The 17,757-nt window shown below is 42.2% G+C and overlaps 1 protein-coding gene across 2 annotated transcripts in view; it reads left to right on the top strand.

The window, feature by feature from the left end:
- LOC138786172 (solute carrier organic anion transporter family member 4C1-like) overlaps nt 1–17,757 on the top strand; it is a 50,426-nt gene that overhangs the window by 15,650 nt on the left and 17,019 nt on the right. For both annotated transcript variants that reach the window (XR_011362192.1, XM_069962966.1), the window contains exons 2-5: nt 12,064–12,327; nt 14,379–14,573; nt 14,719–14,815; nt 16,960–17,081. Coding sequence is in view for 1 of the 2 variants with exons in the window: in XM_069962966.1 (XP_069819067.1) it covers nt 12,064–12,327; nt 14,379–14,573; nt 14,719–14,815; nt 16,960–17,081 (678 nt within the window). In the remaining variant the exon portion in view is untranslated. The remainder of the gene's footprint in view (nt 1–12,063; nt 12,328–14,378; nt 14,574–14,718; nt 14,816–16,959; nt 17,082–17,757) is intronic.

Here is a 17,757-nt window from a genome sequence, read left to right as displayed (position 1 = left end):
CTTTTATCCTTTGGTCTATGGGGCTGTGTCAGGTGTCAGTTTTTGCGCCATGATGTGTTCTTTCTATCGGTACCTTGATTGCGCATATACGACTTTTTGATCGTTTTTTATTACATTTTTTCTGGATTTGATGCGACCAAAAATGCGCAATTTTGCACTTTGGAATTTTTTTGCGCTGACGCCGTTTACCGTGCGAGATCAGGAATGTGATTAATTAATAGTTCGGGCGATTACGCGCGCGGCGATACTAAATATGTTTATTTATTTATTAATTTATATTTATAAAATGGGAAAAGGGGGGTGATTTGGACTTTTATTAGGGGAGGGGATTTTTATTAATAAAAACACTTTTTTACTTTTTTTTTTTACATGGACTAGAAGCCCCCCTGGGGGGCTTGTATATACATAGCACTGATCTCTCATAGAGATCAATGCTGTGTATATACACAGCAAAGATCCATCAGATCGGTCATAGATTACTATGGCCTGCTGCAGGCCATAGCAATCTATTGCCGAGCCGGGATCAGCGTCATTCCGACGCTGAGGCCCGACACGGGCAGAAGAACGGATCTCCCCCACGCGATCGCATCGCGGGGGGGGAGATCCGTGCCACTAGACACCAGGGATAGTGTGCATAAAGCACTTCAATGCAGCTGTCAGGTTTGACAGCTGCATTGAAGTGCTTAATTAGCCGGCGCGGCAACGGGACCCGCGCCGGCTAACAGAGGCACTGCCCGGCTGCACGTGTCAGCCGGGATCAGCGCCGTTCAGAGCGGGGTCCCGGCGGGACCCCGCTCTGAACACCCCCCGCGGTGCCATGACGTATCAGATACGTCATGGGTCGCTAAGGGGTTAAACTATGAAATCCGAAGAAATCCGAAATCCTGTCGAACCGAACTTTTTTAAAAAAATCCGGAAGTCCGGTCGGAACGAACTTTTGAAAAGTTCACTCATCTCTACTGATTGGTTGCTAGGGGCGACTGAGCCAGTTTCACTTTACACCATGTTTGATAAATCTCCCCCTATAAGTCTATGGCACTTTCATTGAATCCATTGACTTTTCACTATATGTCAAAAGGTTTTAAAATTTCAGGCAGCAAGGATAGTTCCAGCACTCAGTCGTCCAAATCCAATTCCTTTATTGTAGCATAGCAAAAAAAAACAACAAACAATAAAATCCTGACAATCGCACATTTTTAGGTCTATTCAGACCTTAGTCATAGCAGGTGATATACGTGCAGGTGTGGTCAGCTGATCATCCTTCCTCCTTGTTTTAAAATTTCAGGTACAGTTTAAAGGGATCCTGTGACTAAATTTTGGGATGCTAAACCAAAGGGTCTAGTGTCTTGTATATGAAAGCCACCTGTTCCAGTAACCTGACAGCTTTTATCATTTATATTACTAGAGATGACCTCCTAGTCATCTGCAGTGACCCCTGGTGCATGCACACCATGCCAGTGACGCCATGGCTCCCTTCACTACTCATGCCTAATGAAGCGAGGTGTACTGTCCGCGGCTTCATGGACACAATGCGCATGTGCCTGAATCCCCTGATACGTATTCTAGCTATACCCACTCACTGTATGTGTTCTGTATCTTGCAGCCACTTGCAGCGCTCTTAGAGATTTTATAGGTTTTAGATTTTATACTGACTTTATTGGTATCTTATTAGCAATGTCAAGATTGACATTACTTATTTAATTGTGTGTTCTATATCCTTTTGTACTCATGAGTGATTGTTCTATAGTAATTGATTGGTAATATATATTTTGGTATTTTTTATTTTTATTTTTTGGTCATAATATTGGTATATGATTTCACTGTTTTTATTTGCTTATGGTGCAATGTGGTCATATATTGGGATCTTGAATATCAGGAAGATCCCCATGTATGAATTGTTGTGGCTCTTTATAGCTTTTTCTTTTATGCTTTTAACCTTGTCCTTGTTTATGTGCAATAAAGATTATCATACGTAATGATTTGTGGAGGCGCACTTTATAAAGTATCGTATGTTGTTGTTGGTCTGATAATTTTATAGTGATTATATGATTTTATAGTTATTAACAAGCCTCATAGGGAGTAAAGAGCAGAGCAGCAATCCTATGGCTGATAGCAGAGGCAGGCTCTCTCTGTGTACACTGCAGTGAACCTGTTATCCTAGTCCCGCCCCCGCTTCCTGGGGTCTGTCTTTGTTTTCTGTTACTAGAGATGGACTCAGCTTAACAACGGGCAGTGGACAGCAAAGTCAAGGGAATGGAGACCCTAGAGGCCGAAATATTTTTGAATGTAAAAACAGCATACATTTTAATGAAAGTAAAATGCACTTTAGATAGTGCTTACATATATAGTATACTGCTTTTATTCTCCTGCACACAGTGTCAGAGAGGTGTTTTAAAGCTCCTAGTGCAGCAGGCTGGAATACCTTCTTACTCTCCTCTCATCACTATAATTGCTTGACTGACAGTCAGCTGTAACCACAAGCAGGGTCAAGCATGGTAGGGGGAGTGAGGAGACAGTCTGTTTCTACAAAAGTAAAAAGTTGCCTGATCTAAAATATTGCAAACATAAAAATACTCACAGCCAACAAAAAAAAAATCCATGCTAATTTATTAATAGTCCAAAGCGTAATGCCATTAACAGATAAACACCTATACTAAAAACCACAGTTGGTTCCCATAGTGTCTCCTGCTGTGGTTGGTGCAGTGTTATAGCAGGACTGTCACTGGGGAATTCCCTGGTCCAGATCATTACATTGCTGGATAAGTGGCGCAGTCATTACCTGCCATGCACCATTGATGTGGTTCCTTAATATTCCTGGAGATTCTAAATGTTTTACAGGCTTCCTGGTAGGTTCCGGGTTAGGGAAAGCCCCAGCTTCCTCCATATTGAATATTTAAAATAATTAAATATTATAAAATTATAAAATAACTACTGATTCCTTTCCTCTGCTTTGAATCCACTCTTGGGTTTGGTAAAAAAAAGAAAGAAAATCCACATGAAAAACTTCAGGATATTATCAGTGTCGGATTGGGGCACCTTGGGCCCACCAGGGAATTTAATTCCAGGGGCCCACCCTTCATATACCAGATATAACCAGCGCCAAACCTTCACTTTACTATAGCGAGTTTGCACGGCATTGTGTATATGACTATCAATGCTAGTCCACTGCTAGTAACTTGTCAGTCACTCTGTGAACAGAAGAAGTCCCATGAAAGTAACAAATCTCAGGCAGGCAGGGGTGCTTGGGAACATAATAACGAAAGTATACTTACTTGACCCCATGCCCTTGTAGCGCTGTGTGCTTTAGTTTTTTTATTCCTCATGTTTAAAAGGCCATAGCGCTTGCAATTGTTTTTTATTAAATACATTTTCTTTTTTTTTTTATAATATTTTATTCAAAGTTTACAGAGATACATCTTAGAAGACAGGCTGAGTAAATACCAATGAGACATCATCCAGGGGCAAAACAGAAACAAAAGTAAGGTATACAGAATAGTGTATGATTACCCTAGTGTCATGGCGCACGAGCATGTCAGAATTAGATACGTAATAAGAACACATCCCAGCTGGGACCTCTCAGCCAAGTAGCCTATAGCAAACAAATACTATAGGATCACATTAAAGAGAAAGTAAAAATAAAAATTAACTATATACAAACAAATAAGAAAAAATAATCCCAAACTTAACAATGGCAGTCCCATGTGCGAGTATCCAGGAGGCCCATTAGCAGAGGCCACAGATAACCAAAGCAAGATAGTTAGCATGAGGGTAGTGTTGCCACGCTACACCATGTATGTGCAGTGGCTTGCCCCACCGGTATAGTATGTAAGTAGCCAGTAGGAGCCCAGGGAGGGAAGAGATGGGGTTAGACTAAGGGAGTGATCAGGGTTCACTTCTAGGTCGTTGGAATTTAAGAGTACCTAGAGATCCCTTCATATCTTCTGTAAGGTACCACGTAGATTGTGTAAAGGGTCGCATTGTGAATTGGATCTCTGATTGGGAAAAGTACACTACATCTGCAGAAGAGCGGTTCAGTCAGTTTGTCTTTTTCTCTCAAGGCAAGTCTGCGTTTCACATAAAAAAAATATTGTAGTCTCTCTATCACCGTGGTGAGATTTGGTACGGTAGGTTTTATCCATTCCTTTAGTAGGCTCAGCTTGGCCACCATTATAATATAGTGTACTAGGGCAGGGAGATAGGAGTAGGGCTCTCCTGAGTCCTCAAGGTTCAAGCTTATATGGAACAACGCTTCCATTGGGGTTAACATGGCAGCAAAAGAAGTGACCCTGTGAATTAGGTTTCACACCTCCCTCCAGTACGCCTCCAGACGGGGACAGTTCCAAATACCATGGAACAAATTAGTTTTGGGGGTACCACATTTTGGGCAGGCTGGTTTGCGCTCCGGAAGCAGTGTGGATGGAGGAAACGTAAATGCATAAATTGCATTGTGTATAAGTTTAAGTTGCGTTTCCCTCCATTTCTCATTAATAATACGCTTACGGAAGGCAGCCAGACCTGTCTGAATATGTTTTGTCACATCGGGTATGTTCAGCACTGTGCTCCAATATTTACCTGGGGGTAAGCAAGAAGATGGCAACAGCTGTGGGAGTAATTTCTTATATAGAATGGAAATAGAATTACCTGGGGGGTTTAATAGCAGGGCATCAAAATCATTCGGAGATGATTCCGATGCCATGTCACGTAATCTGGAGGTAAAGTAGGATTTGATTTGATAATAAGAGAGGAAGTCAGTGGATGGTATCTGAAAAGAGTCCCCTATTTCTGATAGTGTGAGCCAACGATGTTCATATGGGTGAAGTAAATCTCCCCGGACCTTAATCCCCCTACTCCTCAACCGAGATAAGAGCCCACTATTGTCACGTGGTGGGAAGTCAGGCACGTTCCACGAGGGGAAATGTTTGGAGCACTGGAATGGCCTATTGTAGGACATTATATACATTTTCATGCCGCGCATGTTTGTGTCCTAATCACATTCAGCGGCATACATGCGTTTTTATTTTACATTTTTGGCTGGTTCCGCTTTCATCTTCTAAAGAAGTCCTCTTTTATCTGCCTGGTCCGGGTCGATGTCCCTGCTTGATTTATAAAACACCAAACACATATCCTGCTACGATTTCACAAAAAAAAAAAAAACATAACAGAAAAATGTCCCATGGGTAATGCTTTTCCCCATTCTCCACTGACTATAAGCTAACATCTGGTCACAGCGTTTTTGACCCACAAAAATACCATATTTCTGAAAAATGCCTAGTCTGAGTCCGACCATATAGTACATGACAACATACTCCCCTCCCAAAGGTATTTACAGGATAAGGGATGACAAGACCCATAGAGAATTATTGGAGCACCGTCCCCACTGTTTATTTGAGGGGAACATGTTCCCCACAATTTCGTGACCACTGGTACCCCTAGCAATCAGCTTGATATCCCCTATCCTGTGGATTTTAGGGAGGAGGGGCAGGTACCTAGGCCACACCTGGATGTATGTGTGTGGGGGTGCAATACTTTGCCTTGTCCCTGATAATGCCTACGCACACAAGAGCCACCGGGTTGTGTATATAGAATGTATATTTATGGTGGTGTCCATGTTGCTATGATTGGTGTGACCCTGTCATTTGAAAAAAACTTTTGACAAACCTTGCAGATGTAGGTATAAACCTTGCGATGCATGTTTTTTCTTCAAGAGTTCTACTATCCACTGCTCCATTCATCTCGCCCTCATTGTGCAGGTGATAGATCTGTGTAGCAGGCAGGTGTGTAGCTTTATGACTCTGCAATATGTGATGGATCCCCAACTCCCAAGCATAATAAATTACACCAAAGAACGCAAAATAAAGACACAACACAATAAAAACAGGTGTCAATGGGTCCAAATTTTATTTAAAATTCCATGGCACCGAAAATGGCAGACCCCAGACTCACAAAGAGTCACCATCCAGCACTCAGGTGAGGAAAAAACCCCTGTGGTAGAAACCTCGAGGGAGCCATGGCTGGAGAGCTGCCCCTCCCCTGGGCTTAGAGGGTAATACCATACTATAAATATAATCTGGATGTGAGAGAAATCTGGCTGCAATGTCACCTTATTGATGGCTAGGCGGCTATAGCTCTTCTTCCTCACAGATCCAGGTCCACTTCTCAAGAAGGTGGCAACTCGATGAAGGGGTAGTCTAAAGCAGACCACCCCTTTTCCCCTGCTAGAACCTCCAAATTTCATCAAGGGTAGGGGGCAGTAAAGTAATCAAGCTCAAGGTCCTCTGGCGCATCCAAGATGGCACTGATCAGGGCGCGGTGCATTGCTTTATGGAACCTTCTTTATGACATAAGCGCTTGTCATCACAGTGCACGGTTACATGATAGCTTCAGGTAAACACATGTGAAGCATTAACCCATTAATTACTGGCGATGAGCTTTACTGCAGATGTCACTAAACACACTTGTGACCAAGCAAACAGCTTATGGTTAGGCCGCACTAAAAACACTAAATAGAGTATAATTAAACCCTAAACGACCCTGGACATATAGTTACGCCATGGAAGTCTGTCTCCAGACGACCCTGGATGTAACTGTACGTCCTGGTTGTTTCTCCTGCAATGAAGCGCGCTACGTAGTGGAGCGCGCTTCATAGGAGGTGGAAGCCGGCTGCAGTGAGCTAATGACAGGCTGCAGCGATCGCACTGCAGCATGTCATTAATCCTTAAATGCTGCAATCGCGTCGCAGCCACGGCGTTTAAGTGTAAGAGACAGGGGGAGTCCCCTGTCACTTACCGATTGGGACCCCCACAGTGTGACTGCGGGGATCCCGATCGCTGTATCGGACCGCCGGAGGTCTCTCACCTTCATCCGTGCGGTCCGATCGGCGATCTGCTCACTGAGCCTGCACAGGCAGGCTCAATGAGCAGATCGCCTATCACACTGATCAATGCTATGCCTATGGCATAGCAGTGATCAGTGTGAATAATCAAACAAATGTATATAAAAGTCCCCCAAAAGGACTTCGAATGTGTGTAAATAAAAAGATAAAAACACCAATATACTACCCCAAAGCCCCAAAGTTTAAATCACCCCCCCCTTTCCCATAAATAAAACATATAAAAATAAATAAATAAACATATATATATAATATACCGTAGCGTGCGTAATTGTCCTATCTATTAAAATATAACAAGCGTCATTGGGAACGGCAAACAGCGTACACGAAAAGAGGGAAAAAAGTGCGCGGATTACTGATTTGATATTACATTATATATTAAAATAAAATTAATAAAAAGTAATAAAAACGTCCGATCTTCAAAAATATGGTACTAATAAAAACTAGAGATCATGGGGGGAAAAAATGACACCTCATACAGCCCCGTAGGTGAAAAAATAAAACCGTTATAAGAGCCACAATAGGCGCATTTTATTAATAACTAATTGCCAAAAAAAAAGGATTTCATAAAAAAAAATATATATAACATTAGAGAATCTGTGTAACCTGCATATGGTTGTGTTCGGGCTGACCTATAGAGTAATAGTATCATGTCGCTTTTACCATATAGTGCATTACGTAGACACAGGAACCCCCCAAAAGTTACCATATTGCATTCTTTTTACAATTTCACCTATTTATATCTTCATAAATAATACAGTATATTTGGAATTCCATCATATATTTTATGGTAAAATGAAAGACGCCATTACACAGTACAACTATTCCTGTAATAAAACAAGCACTTACATGGCCCTGTAGATAGAAAACTGAAAGTGCGAGAGCTCTTAGAAAGGGAGGAGGGAAAAACGAAAACTAAGATCAAAATTTGCGCGGTCCACTGGGACATTTTGGGCCTGGTCCTCAAAGGGTTAATAAAGCTGTTGAGATGAATAGGGAAGGAGGGGATCCCTAACTGGAGAGTAAAGACAAGCAGTATGGGTGGCATGTAAAACTACATTTCCCAGGCTTTCATAGGAAATCACAGTGATCTCTGCTGCCACCTCTGTCCATGTCAGGAACTTTCCAGAGTAAGTTCCTGACATGGACAGAGGTGGCAACATAGAGCACTGTATCGGACTGGAAAGAATATACCACTGCCTGCAGGACATACAGCAGCTGATAAGTACGGGACGGGTTTTAAATAGAAAAAAATTACAAATCTATATAATTTTCTGGCACCAGTTGATTTAAAATAATTTTTTTAGGGGGAGCACCGGCCCAGCCAGTGTCAGACTGGGGTACCTTTGACCCACCTAGGAATTTAATTCTTGGGGCCCACTCTACTTACAGATATATATAACAAGCACCAAACCTTTTACATTACTATAGTAACTGCACAGAGCTGTGTTTGTGACCAGCGATGCTTGCTCACTGCTAGTAACTTGTCAGTCACTCTATGCAAAAAGCATAAAGTGGCACTTAAGGAGGTACTCCGGGGTATGTGTATTTTCCCTGTATTTCCGGGGAGGGGGTGAATATAGAGGCTGCCGTTCACTTCCCTCCCCGGTTTCGGCGCTGGGTCCCAGATTGCGCCGCCCTGTTCTTCTGTCCCGCGGCCGCTTCCTGGTCTGAGCTGTGGCTTGAGACATGACATCTCAAGGCCGCTCAGCCAATCACTGACTGGGGATGGACACCGCTGCAGTGATTGACTAGCTAACCAGGCTGTCCATCAGCTGAGTATGTGACATTGCAATTAAAGGAGCTAGGGCCATGACATACACAGAACCCAGTCAGAATAGATTGAAAATGACTTCCAGCGGCTGTGCGAGAGAGTGGTGCAGGGGCACGGGGTCTGGTGAGTATAGTTTCTTTATCATCTTCCCGCACCCCCCTGCCTGCCTGTCATTTGTTAGTTTCAGGAGACTTTTCCTTTAAAGGAATCTGCTGACACTGTTTGATGCTGTTAGGTCAAGAAGACACATTGTACCTTAAAAATATTTGTCTGTGCTTCTATAGCATAGAAAATGTTTTTATTCTCTGGTACAAAGAGGCAAAGAGGTTTCTCCAACCTAATAGCTAAAAGCTAGAAAGTCTCCCCTCTCCTCCCTCCCTGCTTAATTGACACCTGCTGGTTTAGGTTTGGGAGGGGGAGTTTTAGGGGTGTGCACAAAACGTGTACATACATATTACATACAAATATGCACAATACATACACACCTCATACACAGATAAAGAAATGCACATTACCTATATGCATAAATAGTACGCACACTATACGGACATCTAAACAAATGCACATTACATATATGCATATATAATACACACACACATGCACCATACACACAGACTCACATACATACTTCATGTCCACACACACAGATTTACCACTGTTACAGGAAAGCACCAGGAACAGCTCACATGCTGTCAGATTTGCAGCTCCACTGTGCAGGCTGCAGCTCCTCTCCCTCCTCTCCTCTCCTCCCGTGTCCCAACTGCCAGCAGCAGCTTATAGAGCAGATGGGGGCAGCCTGAGAGGAGGAGGTGGTGGAGGGTCCCAAGGGAGAGGAGAGGGGCTGCGCTAAATCTGCATTCTACATGCTGCTGCCTGTCACTCTAGTCACTCCCTGCCATTATATAATATTATGAAACCCCAGGTTACTCCATAGAGGCAATCAGTGACTGGGTGCAAGGTATGTGCTGGATATGTCATCCTGGAGCTGCTAGACAGGGAGGCCCACCTCCTGCTCAGGGGCCCACCAAGGGGTAGGGCCCACCGGGGGATTCCCCTGTTCCCCTGGGGGCCAGTCCGAGCCTGGATATTATTGTTTTACACCTGCATTTAAAATGAGCATTTCCAATGATTACAATAATTAGTGGTGTCTGGAAATGGACTGTATATAATCCCTTGAAATGAGACATAACTAAGTTTAGCGTAGCTTCACCCACACTGTATCGCAGCAGATTTTATACTGCAGATCCGCAGCAGGTTTGATCTAAATAACTGAACACAGCATCAAATCTGCACCATCAAATCCGCTGCGGATCCCATACATCCACACGTGTAAATCCACAGGATATGGCACAATGTACTTATTATGGGAGTGGAGCTTGTGTGTGACCAGCGCTCCATTCATTCTCTAAGGAGCTTTTAGATGTTGCAGAGCTCAACGTTGTTCATTTCAATAGGACGCACTGTACTACCCTGCACCACCACAACTAGAAGTATGGCAATGCAGGGCAAGCAGCAGTAAACACTGAAGAGCTTGAGGCACACAAGTACCTCTAGCAGCTGATCGACAGGGAGCATCAGGTATCATTGGGAACCCTGCCGATCTGATATTAATGCCCTATGCAGAGGCTCCAGTTCTCTTTTGTAAATGAATTCTATGTAGTTTCACTTTACCGAGTGTCCTACAGTAACTGTGTGTGTTTGAGATTACAACATCTATGTAATTTTCTTTGGAACAGTGTTACCATGGCTCATTTCCCAGGAGGTGTCAATATCCTAGGGAATGACAAGAGGCTGAATGTTCACAGACAGACATTGGCGTCTTTTAGTATTTACAGAAGAAGATGCCAAAATGAATAGGGACATAACTGATGAAAAAACACTCTACTCTCATGAGACTTTGTAGTGAGCGCTTCAATCCTGCCTTTGCTGTAGAGCAACACATTGTAATGATCTTGGGGGAGCCATTGTATTCTGTAGCCCCTCATGGCCGGGCTTCCAACTGGCTGTCTTCAGTAACATAAAGCTCGCTCATACACTGCAAGGGTTTTCCCGCTGGGATACCAATGGGAAAAGCCTATAAGTGTGGAGGATGTACAGGGTCAGCTACAACATCTGTAACCAAATGTGCTGCATGATGCCATATGGAACCTGTATGCCTCCATGCCTAACCTTCTCCCATCTTGTATCTAGAAAAGAGGTGGCCCAACAGGGCACTAGAACCTCTGTTCAACAATAATCTTATCCTTTCACCTTAGGGTATGTTCACACATGATATAGGTGGAATTCCGCGGTGGAGCTCTCTGCTGCGGAATCCTGCCAGCCTCAGTGTCACACAGTATCTCTATGGGAGCGCTTGCGCGCCTTTGCGTCCGTTGCTCTCCGCTCCTATAGCAACACTGAGGCAGGCGAGATTCCCAGTGTGAACATTGTAATAATTTACACATATAGCTATGGGGGGAGATTTATCAAACATGGTGTAAAGTGAAACTGGCTCAGTTGCCCCTAGCAACCAATCAGATTCCCCCTTTCATTCCTCACAGACTCTTTACACCACTTTACACCATTTCAATTCTACACTGTATAACAAGAATACTATATATATATATATATATATATATATATATATATATATATATATACACACACACAGAGTTGCTAAACGGCACTGTGTGGTTTAAGGCTCAGGTAGGGTGCTCTGCCCCACGGTCCCGGAGATAACTCAAAAGGAAGGCAAGAGGCGGCACTCCGAACTTAAAGTGAACAAAACGTGGTTTTAGTTTATTCACCCAGTATATATATATATATATATATATATATATATATATATATATATATTCTTTTTTAAATCTAAAAACAGGGGTGGGATAGTTCAACCAAATACATATTATGCAAATGTACATTACGAGGAGTATTTCCTCATTGATTTCAGGGTGTTCCCGGGTGGACCATGGGTGGGTCCTAAATCTGTGCCAATTTTGGAGTCCCAACTGTTAAGAGGAATATACTTAAATCATAATAAATTACTCACATATCAAATAAGGAAACAACTCTCAAGAAATGTGAAACAAAACAAGAGGACGGCACATTCTCCAGTAGGCTATAGGCTGTTCTTTATGGGATTCTGTGCTGTGTCACATACTCTCATAAAACAGTTTATAGTCTGCTGACATTGCAGACCCATACATTAAATCCAACTTGATTAATAACATTGTGCGTCACACTAACCTTGCTATTTTTTTTGTCTTCCTCTATTGCTACAGTATATCGGATGTGTTATCATATAGATCCTAATGATATCTGAGATCTTAAAAAATAATAAAAAATTGTTTGTATAATGTAACATTTATAGATATTTCTTCCTTTTAGAATAAATTTTAATTTTTGCTTTTCTTTTTTTCAGGCACGGCGGTAAATGGTTTGGTGAATGTGGTCATTTCAACTATTGAGAAGCGTTATGACTTAAACAGCTCCCTAACAGGCTTGATCTCCGCCAGCTATGACATTGCCTTCTGTCTCTTGTCACTATTTGTCTCATTTTATGGACAAAGGGGGCACAAACCAAGATGGCTTGCCTTTTCTGCCCTCATGATTGGAATAGGATCAATTGTATTTTCTATACCTCATTTTACCAGTGGAACATATGAATATGGAAACAGATATAATGGTAAGTTCAAATATTTGATGAGCCTTTAACGGGGGTTAAGGAAAATACAATTACATATACCACTATTAGGCTATGTTCACACTACGTAAAAGTACGGCCGTTGTTGCCATTGACAACAACAGCCGTACTTTGTGCGGAGGGGAATATCGCCTATTGTTCTATGGGATCCCGGCCGGAGTGTATACACATCGTATACGCTCCGGCCGGGATCCCGCGTGGCGCCGCAAAGAACTGACATGTCAGTTTTCTGCGGCCGCAATTCAGTGAATTGCAACTGTAGGAAACTGTCAGTTCACACAAAGAAGCGAGCGGCTCCGGTCGCTTGCTTCATTGTGTCCTATGGGGTGTTCTGATGCAGGCGCACGCCTGTAGTTTTGTAACAGCTGGAGGGCCTGAGTTTGACACGTCTGATCTGAGGATTGTCCAAGCAGGCCCTCCCGCAGCTCCCACAGCTAACGCAGCTGAACCCCCAATCCCCCCCCCCCCCCCGCTCCTTCCACTCGCTGTTTGTGCCTGTAATAGCACAGATAGCTAGCAGGGAATGATGAGGAAGTGGGTGCTGGTCTGACAGGTGGTCACTCGCTTCCTCCTCAATATTGTGCAGTGTAATACGACCCTTAACTACCCCAATATAAACTGGAAAGCAGAAACCTTCTGCTCCAGCAAAGGAAGCGGTATATTGGAAATAATAAAAGACAATTACCTTTCACAACTAGTGCAGGAACCAACAAGAGGGCGTTCACTTCTGGATTTACTCTTGACCATCTATGTAATAGTGACCACAACATAATAAGTTTTCATCTATCCTTTAATAAAATACTTAGTAGGGGGGCTACAAAAACATTAAACTTAAGGAAGACCAATTTCCATTAAATAATCTTAGTGTAAAAGACTGGGACAATGCTCTTAGAAATAAAAATACACAAGAGAAATGGCACATTTTTAGGGATAATGTAAATCCTCTCATAAATCTCACTTGCCTAATGAAACAACAAGTTAAGCGCCACCTTAGAAACATTAAAATCCATAAATCACCAGGCCCAAACAGCATCCATCCTAGAGTTTTGCAGGAATTAAGTACTGTGTTAGAAAGACCCTTATTCCTAATATTTAAAGAGTTTATAATGACGGGAACTGATGCACAAGACTGGTGCATAGCTAATGTGGTACCAATATTCAAGAAGGGGTCAAAAAGTGAACTATAGGCCTGTAAGTCTAACATCTATCATGGGTAAAGTATTTGAGGGTTGGAGATGCTATACTGGAGTGTCTTAATGAAAATAACCTAATAACACAACACCATGATGGATTTATGAGTGATCCTTCCTGTCAGACCAATCTGATCAGTTTCTATGAGAAGGTCAGTTATAGACTGGACCTGAGGGAGGCTGTGGACGTCATGTATCTGTACTTTTCAAAGTCATTTGATACCATGCCACATAAAAGGTTAGTCAATAAAATGAGGATGCTGGGACTAGGAGAAAACATATGCAAGTGGATAAGTGACTGGCTGAGTGATCGGAAACAGAGGGTGGTCATTGATGGAACATACTCAGATTGGGTCACAGTTACTAGTGGGGTACCACAGGGGTCACAGTACCAAGCTTGAGGTTATTTAGTTTAGAAAAAAGACGTTTTAGGGTCGATCTGATCACAATGTACAAATATTTGAGTGGACAGTACAAGGATCTTTGTAGTGATCTTTTTACACATAGGTCTGTAACCATGACAAGGGGGCATCCTCTTTGTCTAGAGGAAAGAAGATTTCACCCTCAGCACAGACACAGATTCTTTACTGTAAAAACAGTGAGACTATAGAACTCTCTGCCACATGATGTTGACATGGCTGATTCATTAAACAAGTTCAAGGGAGGCCTGGATGTATTCTTGTCTTTTTCCAACCTTTGAACTATGTAACTATGATTAACTCTTTGTAACACAGACAAAGTGAAGAGGATGCTGAACTAAGAATACTCATCTATTAAATCAGAATTTCGGTGCTGCATTTTACATTTTCCATTGACTTGAATCTACTCTGTTTTCTCTTTTAGATTTTTGTGAAACGTCAGGAAATGGCACCAATCTAGAAAAGTGTATTGAGAAAGCGGGTTCCTCCTTATCCAACTACCTCTATGTTTTTGTTTTGGGTCAGCTGCTAATGGGAGTCGGAGGAACTCCATTATATACTTTAGGAACAGCTTTTTTTGATGACAGTCTTCCGACACATAAATCCTCATTATACATAGGTCAGTACAAATGTGGTTACCTTGTTGTAAAAAAAAGCAAAAAAACCAAACAAACCCTTTGTTTAAGGCTCACAAGGCGTAGAGTTTTTGTTGGCATTGCTTGATCTATAAAGATGCTCATTTACCTGTATATTCTTTGTTACAGGCATTGCATATGGGATGTCTGTAGTGGGCCCTGCCATCGGATATGTAATAGGGGGACAGCTGCTGAATATTTACATTGATTTTGAAAAAGTAGATAAGTAAGTATTACACCCAGAGGTGTTATATCACAGAACATACTCATGTGGTTTGAATTTGGATGATTAGTAAATCTGGAACAGAATACAGTATATGGGGCTCTGGTTCAATGGAAAACAGGAATGGGGAGTTGTTCTGGTAAAGGAGATTACTGTGACTTATTTATAGGGTTGTTAGGCTGGATTTTTTTTAAGGAGCAGACTGGCTTAACAAAAGGGTACTACTAAAGTAAAATACCATAAAAGAGCAGTGATGTGTTCACCAGGACCGCCCCTTCCTGTTGGGACACCATTGCAGACAGTGATTGGCTGAGCAGATATTTACCGTCTGTCATGATCAATGGTAACCCAGTGAACATTGGAATAGTAGCAGAAGGGGATCAAAGAGGCGAGTAACTCCTTTATTTTAAGCCAGTCTGTTATTTTTTTTTTAATAAATATCTAATTGACCCAAACACCCTTTAAAGGGGTTGTGTAAGGAAGAGAAGATGGCTTAAGCCTCTTGCTCTCCAGCAGTACCTATTTGTCTTTCCAAGTCTTGTAAGTATGCCTTACCAGACAGGAGGACGAGTCCCAATCAATGCAAGTAGGTGAAACCATACCAGTTTTTCATGTCCCACACAATGTTGCTCATATTGCGTGACAACTTCTTCTCCCCAAACAAACCCTTTTAGGCTGGGTTCACACTACATATATTTCAGTCAGTATTGTGGTCCTCATATTGCAACCAAAACCAGAAGTGGATTAAAAACACAGAAAGGATCTGTTCACACATGTTGAAATTGAGTGGATGGCCGCCATTTAATGGCAAATATTTGCTGTTATTTTAAAACAATGGCTGTTATATTGAAATAATGGACATTATTTACTGTTATATGGCGGCCATCCACTCAATTTCAACATTGTGTGAACAGAGCCTTTCTGCGTTTTTGATCCACTCCTGGTTTTGGTTGCAATATGTGGACCACAATACTGACTGAAATATACGTAGTGTGAACGCAGCCTAAGAAAAGACAAAGTGAATGAGTTATGACTCAGCCACACACCACATTGCTACAGTTTCATTGCTACATTGTTTAAATTCAAAGAAATACCCAGTAAGTTCCTTATATAAGACATCAGGTCACCCACGACCATGAGATACCATCATTGCGTTATATTATTAACTTCCCTTTTTGAAAATGTCAACTTTGTAATCAGTATGATTAATATTGATGGGAGGGCACCACAAATATCAGCAAATAAGTATAAAGACTAGGGGGCTACTGATGCCAATGGACCATATAGAACAAGCAAAAAACTAAAAAAGCATCACATAATAGAGAACACCTAGTGGATAAAACCAGTTACTTCCTTATATATGGCATCAGGTTACCCACAGCCATTAGATACCATCATTGCGTTATAACTTCCCTCTTTAAAGATGTCAGGTTTGTTATCAGGTCTAAATAAATTCCTTAAAAGGACAAGACTTATGTGATGGATAATTGCATTTTCTATTAGAAAAAAAAAATACACCACATCCGTGAAGAAAACTTGGTTTATCTTGGGAAAAATGGAAACAAAAACCTCTGAGCTCACTTTGCTGTGCTCCAAGGATGTTTTTTTTTAATCTTGTCTGACCCCACCATACTCTATGTTGGGCCTATCAGGATACTAAACATTGCAGGTGACTCAGCACTAGAGGGCGCTCAAAACTTTTCAGATACTTCTTCATTTTCATGTACTGTATAAGTTACCTGCTGATTAACCATCACATGTGTGTGACTCACTGACCTTGCATCTTATCTGTGGCCCTCTATACATGTAGATTGTTAACGTCTAACATTTTCTAACTTCTTATTGTTTGTGTTCCCTTGTACTACACCATGACTATTATTGCTCATATTCGGCCTTGGCTAGCCTATCTGCTGTTCTTTTTCACTGTACCTTATCCTTGTACTTAACATTCCAAACTCTAAGTGATATTGCAGGAAAGTGAGTGATATAGGTAAAATGTGTCGCCCAGTCCTTTTTTCTGAGAATCTCAAATTTTTTTTAAATTTATGCTTATAAGAGCCCTGGTGAGTTATGTACTTGTCACACTAAACTATGGTAGGCATTAACCCTTATGATTGATCATGTGCACTTTTTTTCCCCCATTAAAGTGTACCTCTGTCTACCACTGACCCTCGATGGCTTGGAGCATGGTGGATTGCCTTTTTAATCGTGGGTCTGGTGACCTGGCTGCTGATTATACCCTTCTCCTGCTTCCCCAAACACTTACCTGGTAGGTTCAACTATTTAAAAAAAATTGTTTAGTTTAGTTAGTTATATATTGATTGGCATAGTGCATTGGCCAAAATAACCCCAGCAGGGGAGGTTATTAAAGGGGTCATCCAGTGCTACAAAAACGTGGCCACTTTATTCAAAGGACAACACGGTTCTTGTCTGCAGTTTGGGTGTAGGTTTTGCCACTTAGTTCCATAGAAATGAATGAAGCTTAATTACAAACCACACCTGAACTGGAGACTGGTGCTGTCTCTGGAAGAAGTCATGATTTTGGAGCGCTGGATTACCCCTTTAGGGTACAAACACACAGGCCGGATCTGCAGCCAATTTCTCGCTGGGAATTCACAGCGACATCCACTGCGGATCCCTTGCCTGTAGTTTCTATGGGAAGGCAGCTTGCTTCAGGAGTTCCCGGTTGGTCCTGCTGCAGCGCACTGATTGGCTGAGCGGGACGTCCAGCTGGGAACCCCCGAAGCAAGCCGGAGTGTGGAGTATGTACAGTTTGCAGGGGGTTTAACAGGGCGGTCTCCTCACATATTTGCAGCAGGATGTCAATCCCGTTGCGAGTATGTCTTTCCATTGAAACTACAGGCAAGGGATCCGCAGTGGATTGTGCTGAAAATTCGCAGCGAGAAAACCAGCTGCGGATTTGGCCTGTGTGTTTGTACCCTAAA

This window comes from Dendropsophus ebraccatus, chromosome 3, assembly GCF_027789765.1.
Source record: "Dendropsophus ebraccatus isolate aDenEbr1 chromosome 3, aDenEbr1.pat, whole genome shotgun sequence".
Lineage (NCBI taxonomy): Eukaryota > Metazoa > Chordata > Amphibia > Anura > Hylidae > Dendropsophus > Dendropsophus ebraccatus.
The sequence above is the reverse complement of the archived record's forward strand: the minus strand, read 5'-3'. Positions and strand labels throughout refer to the sequence as shown.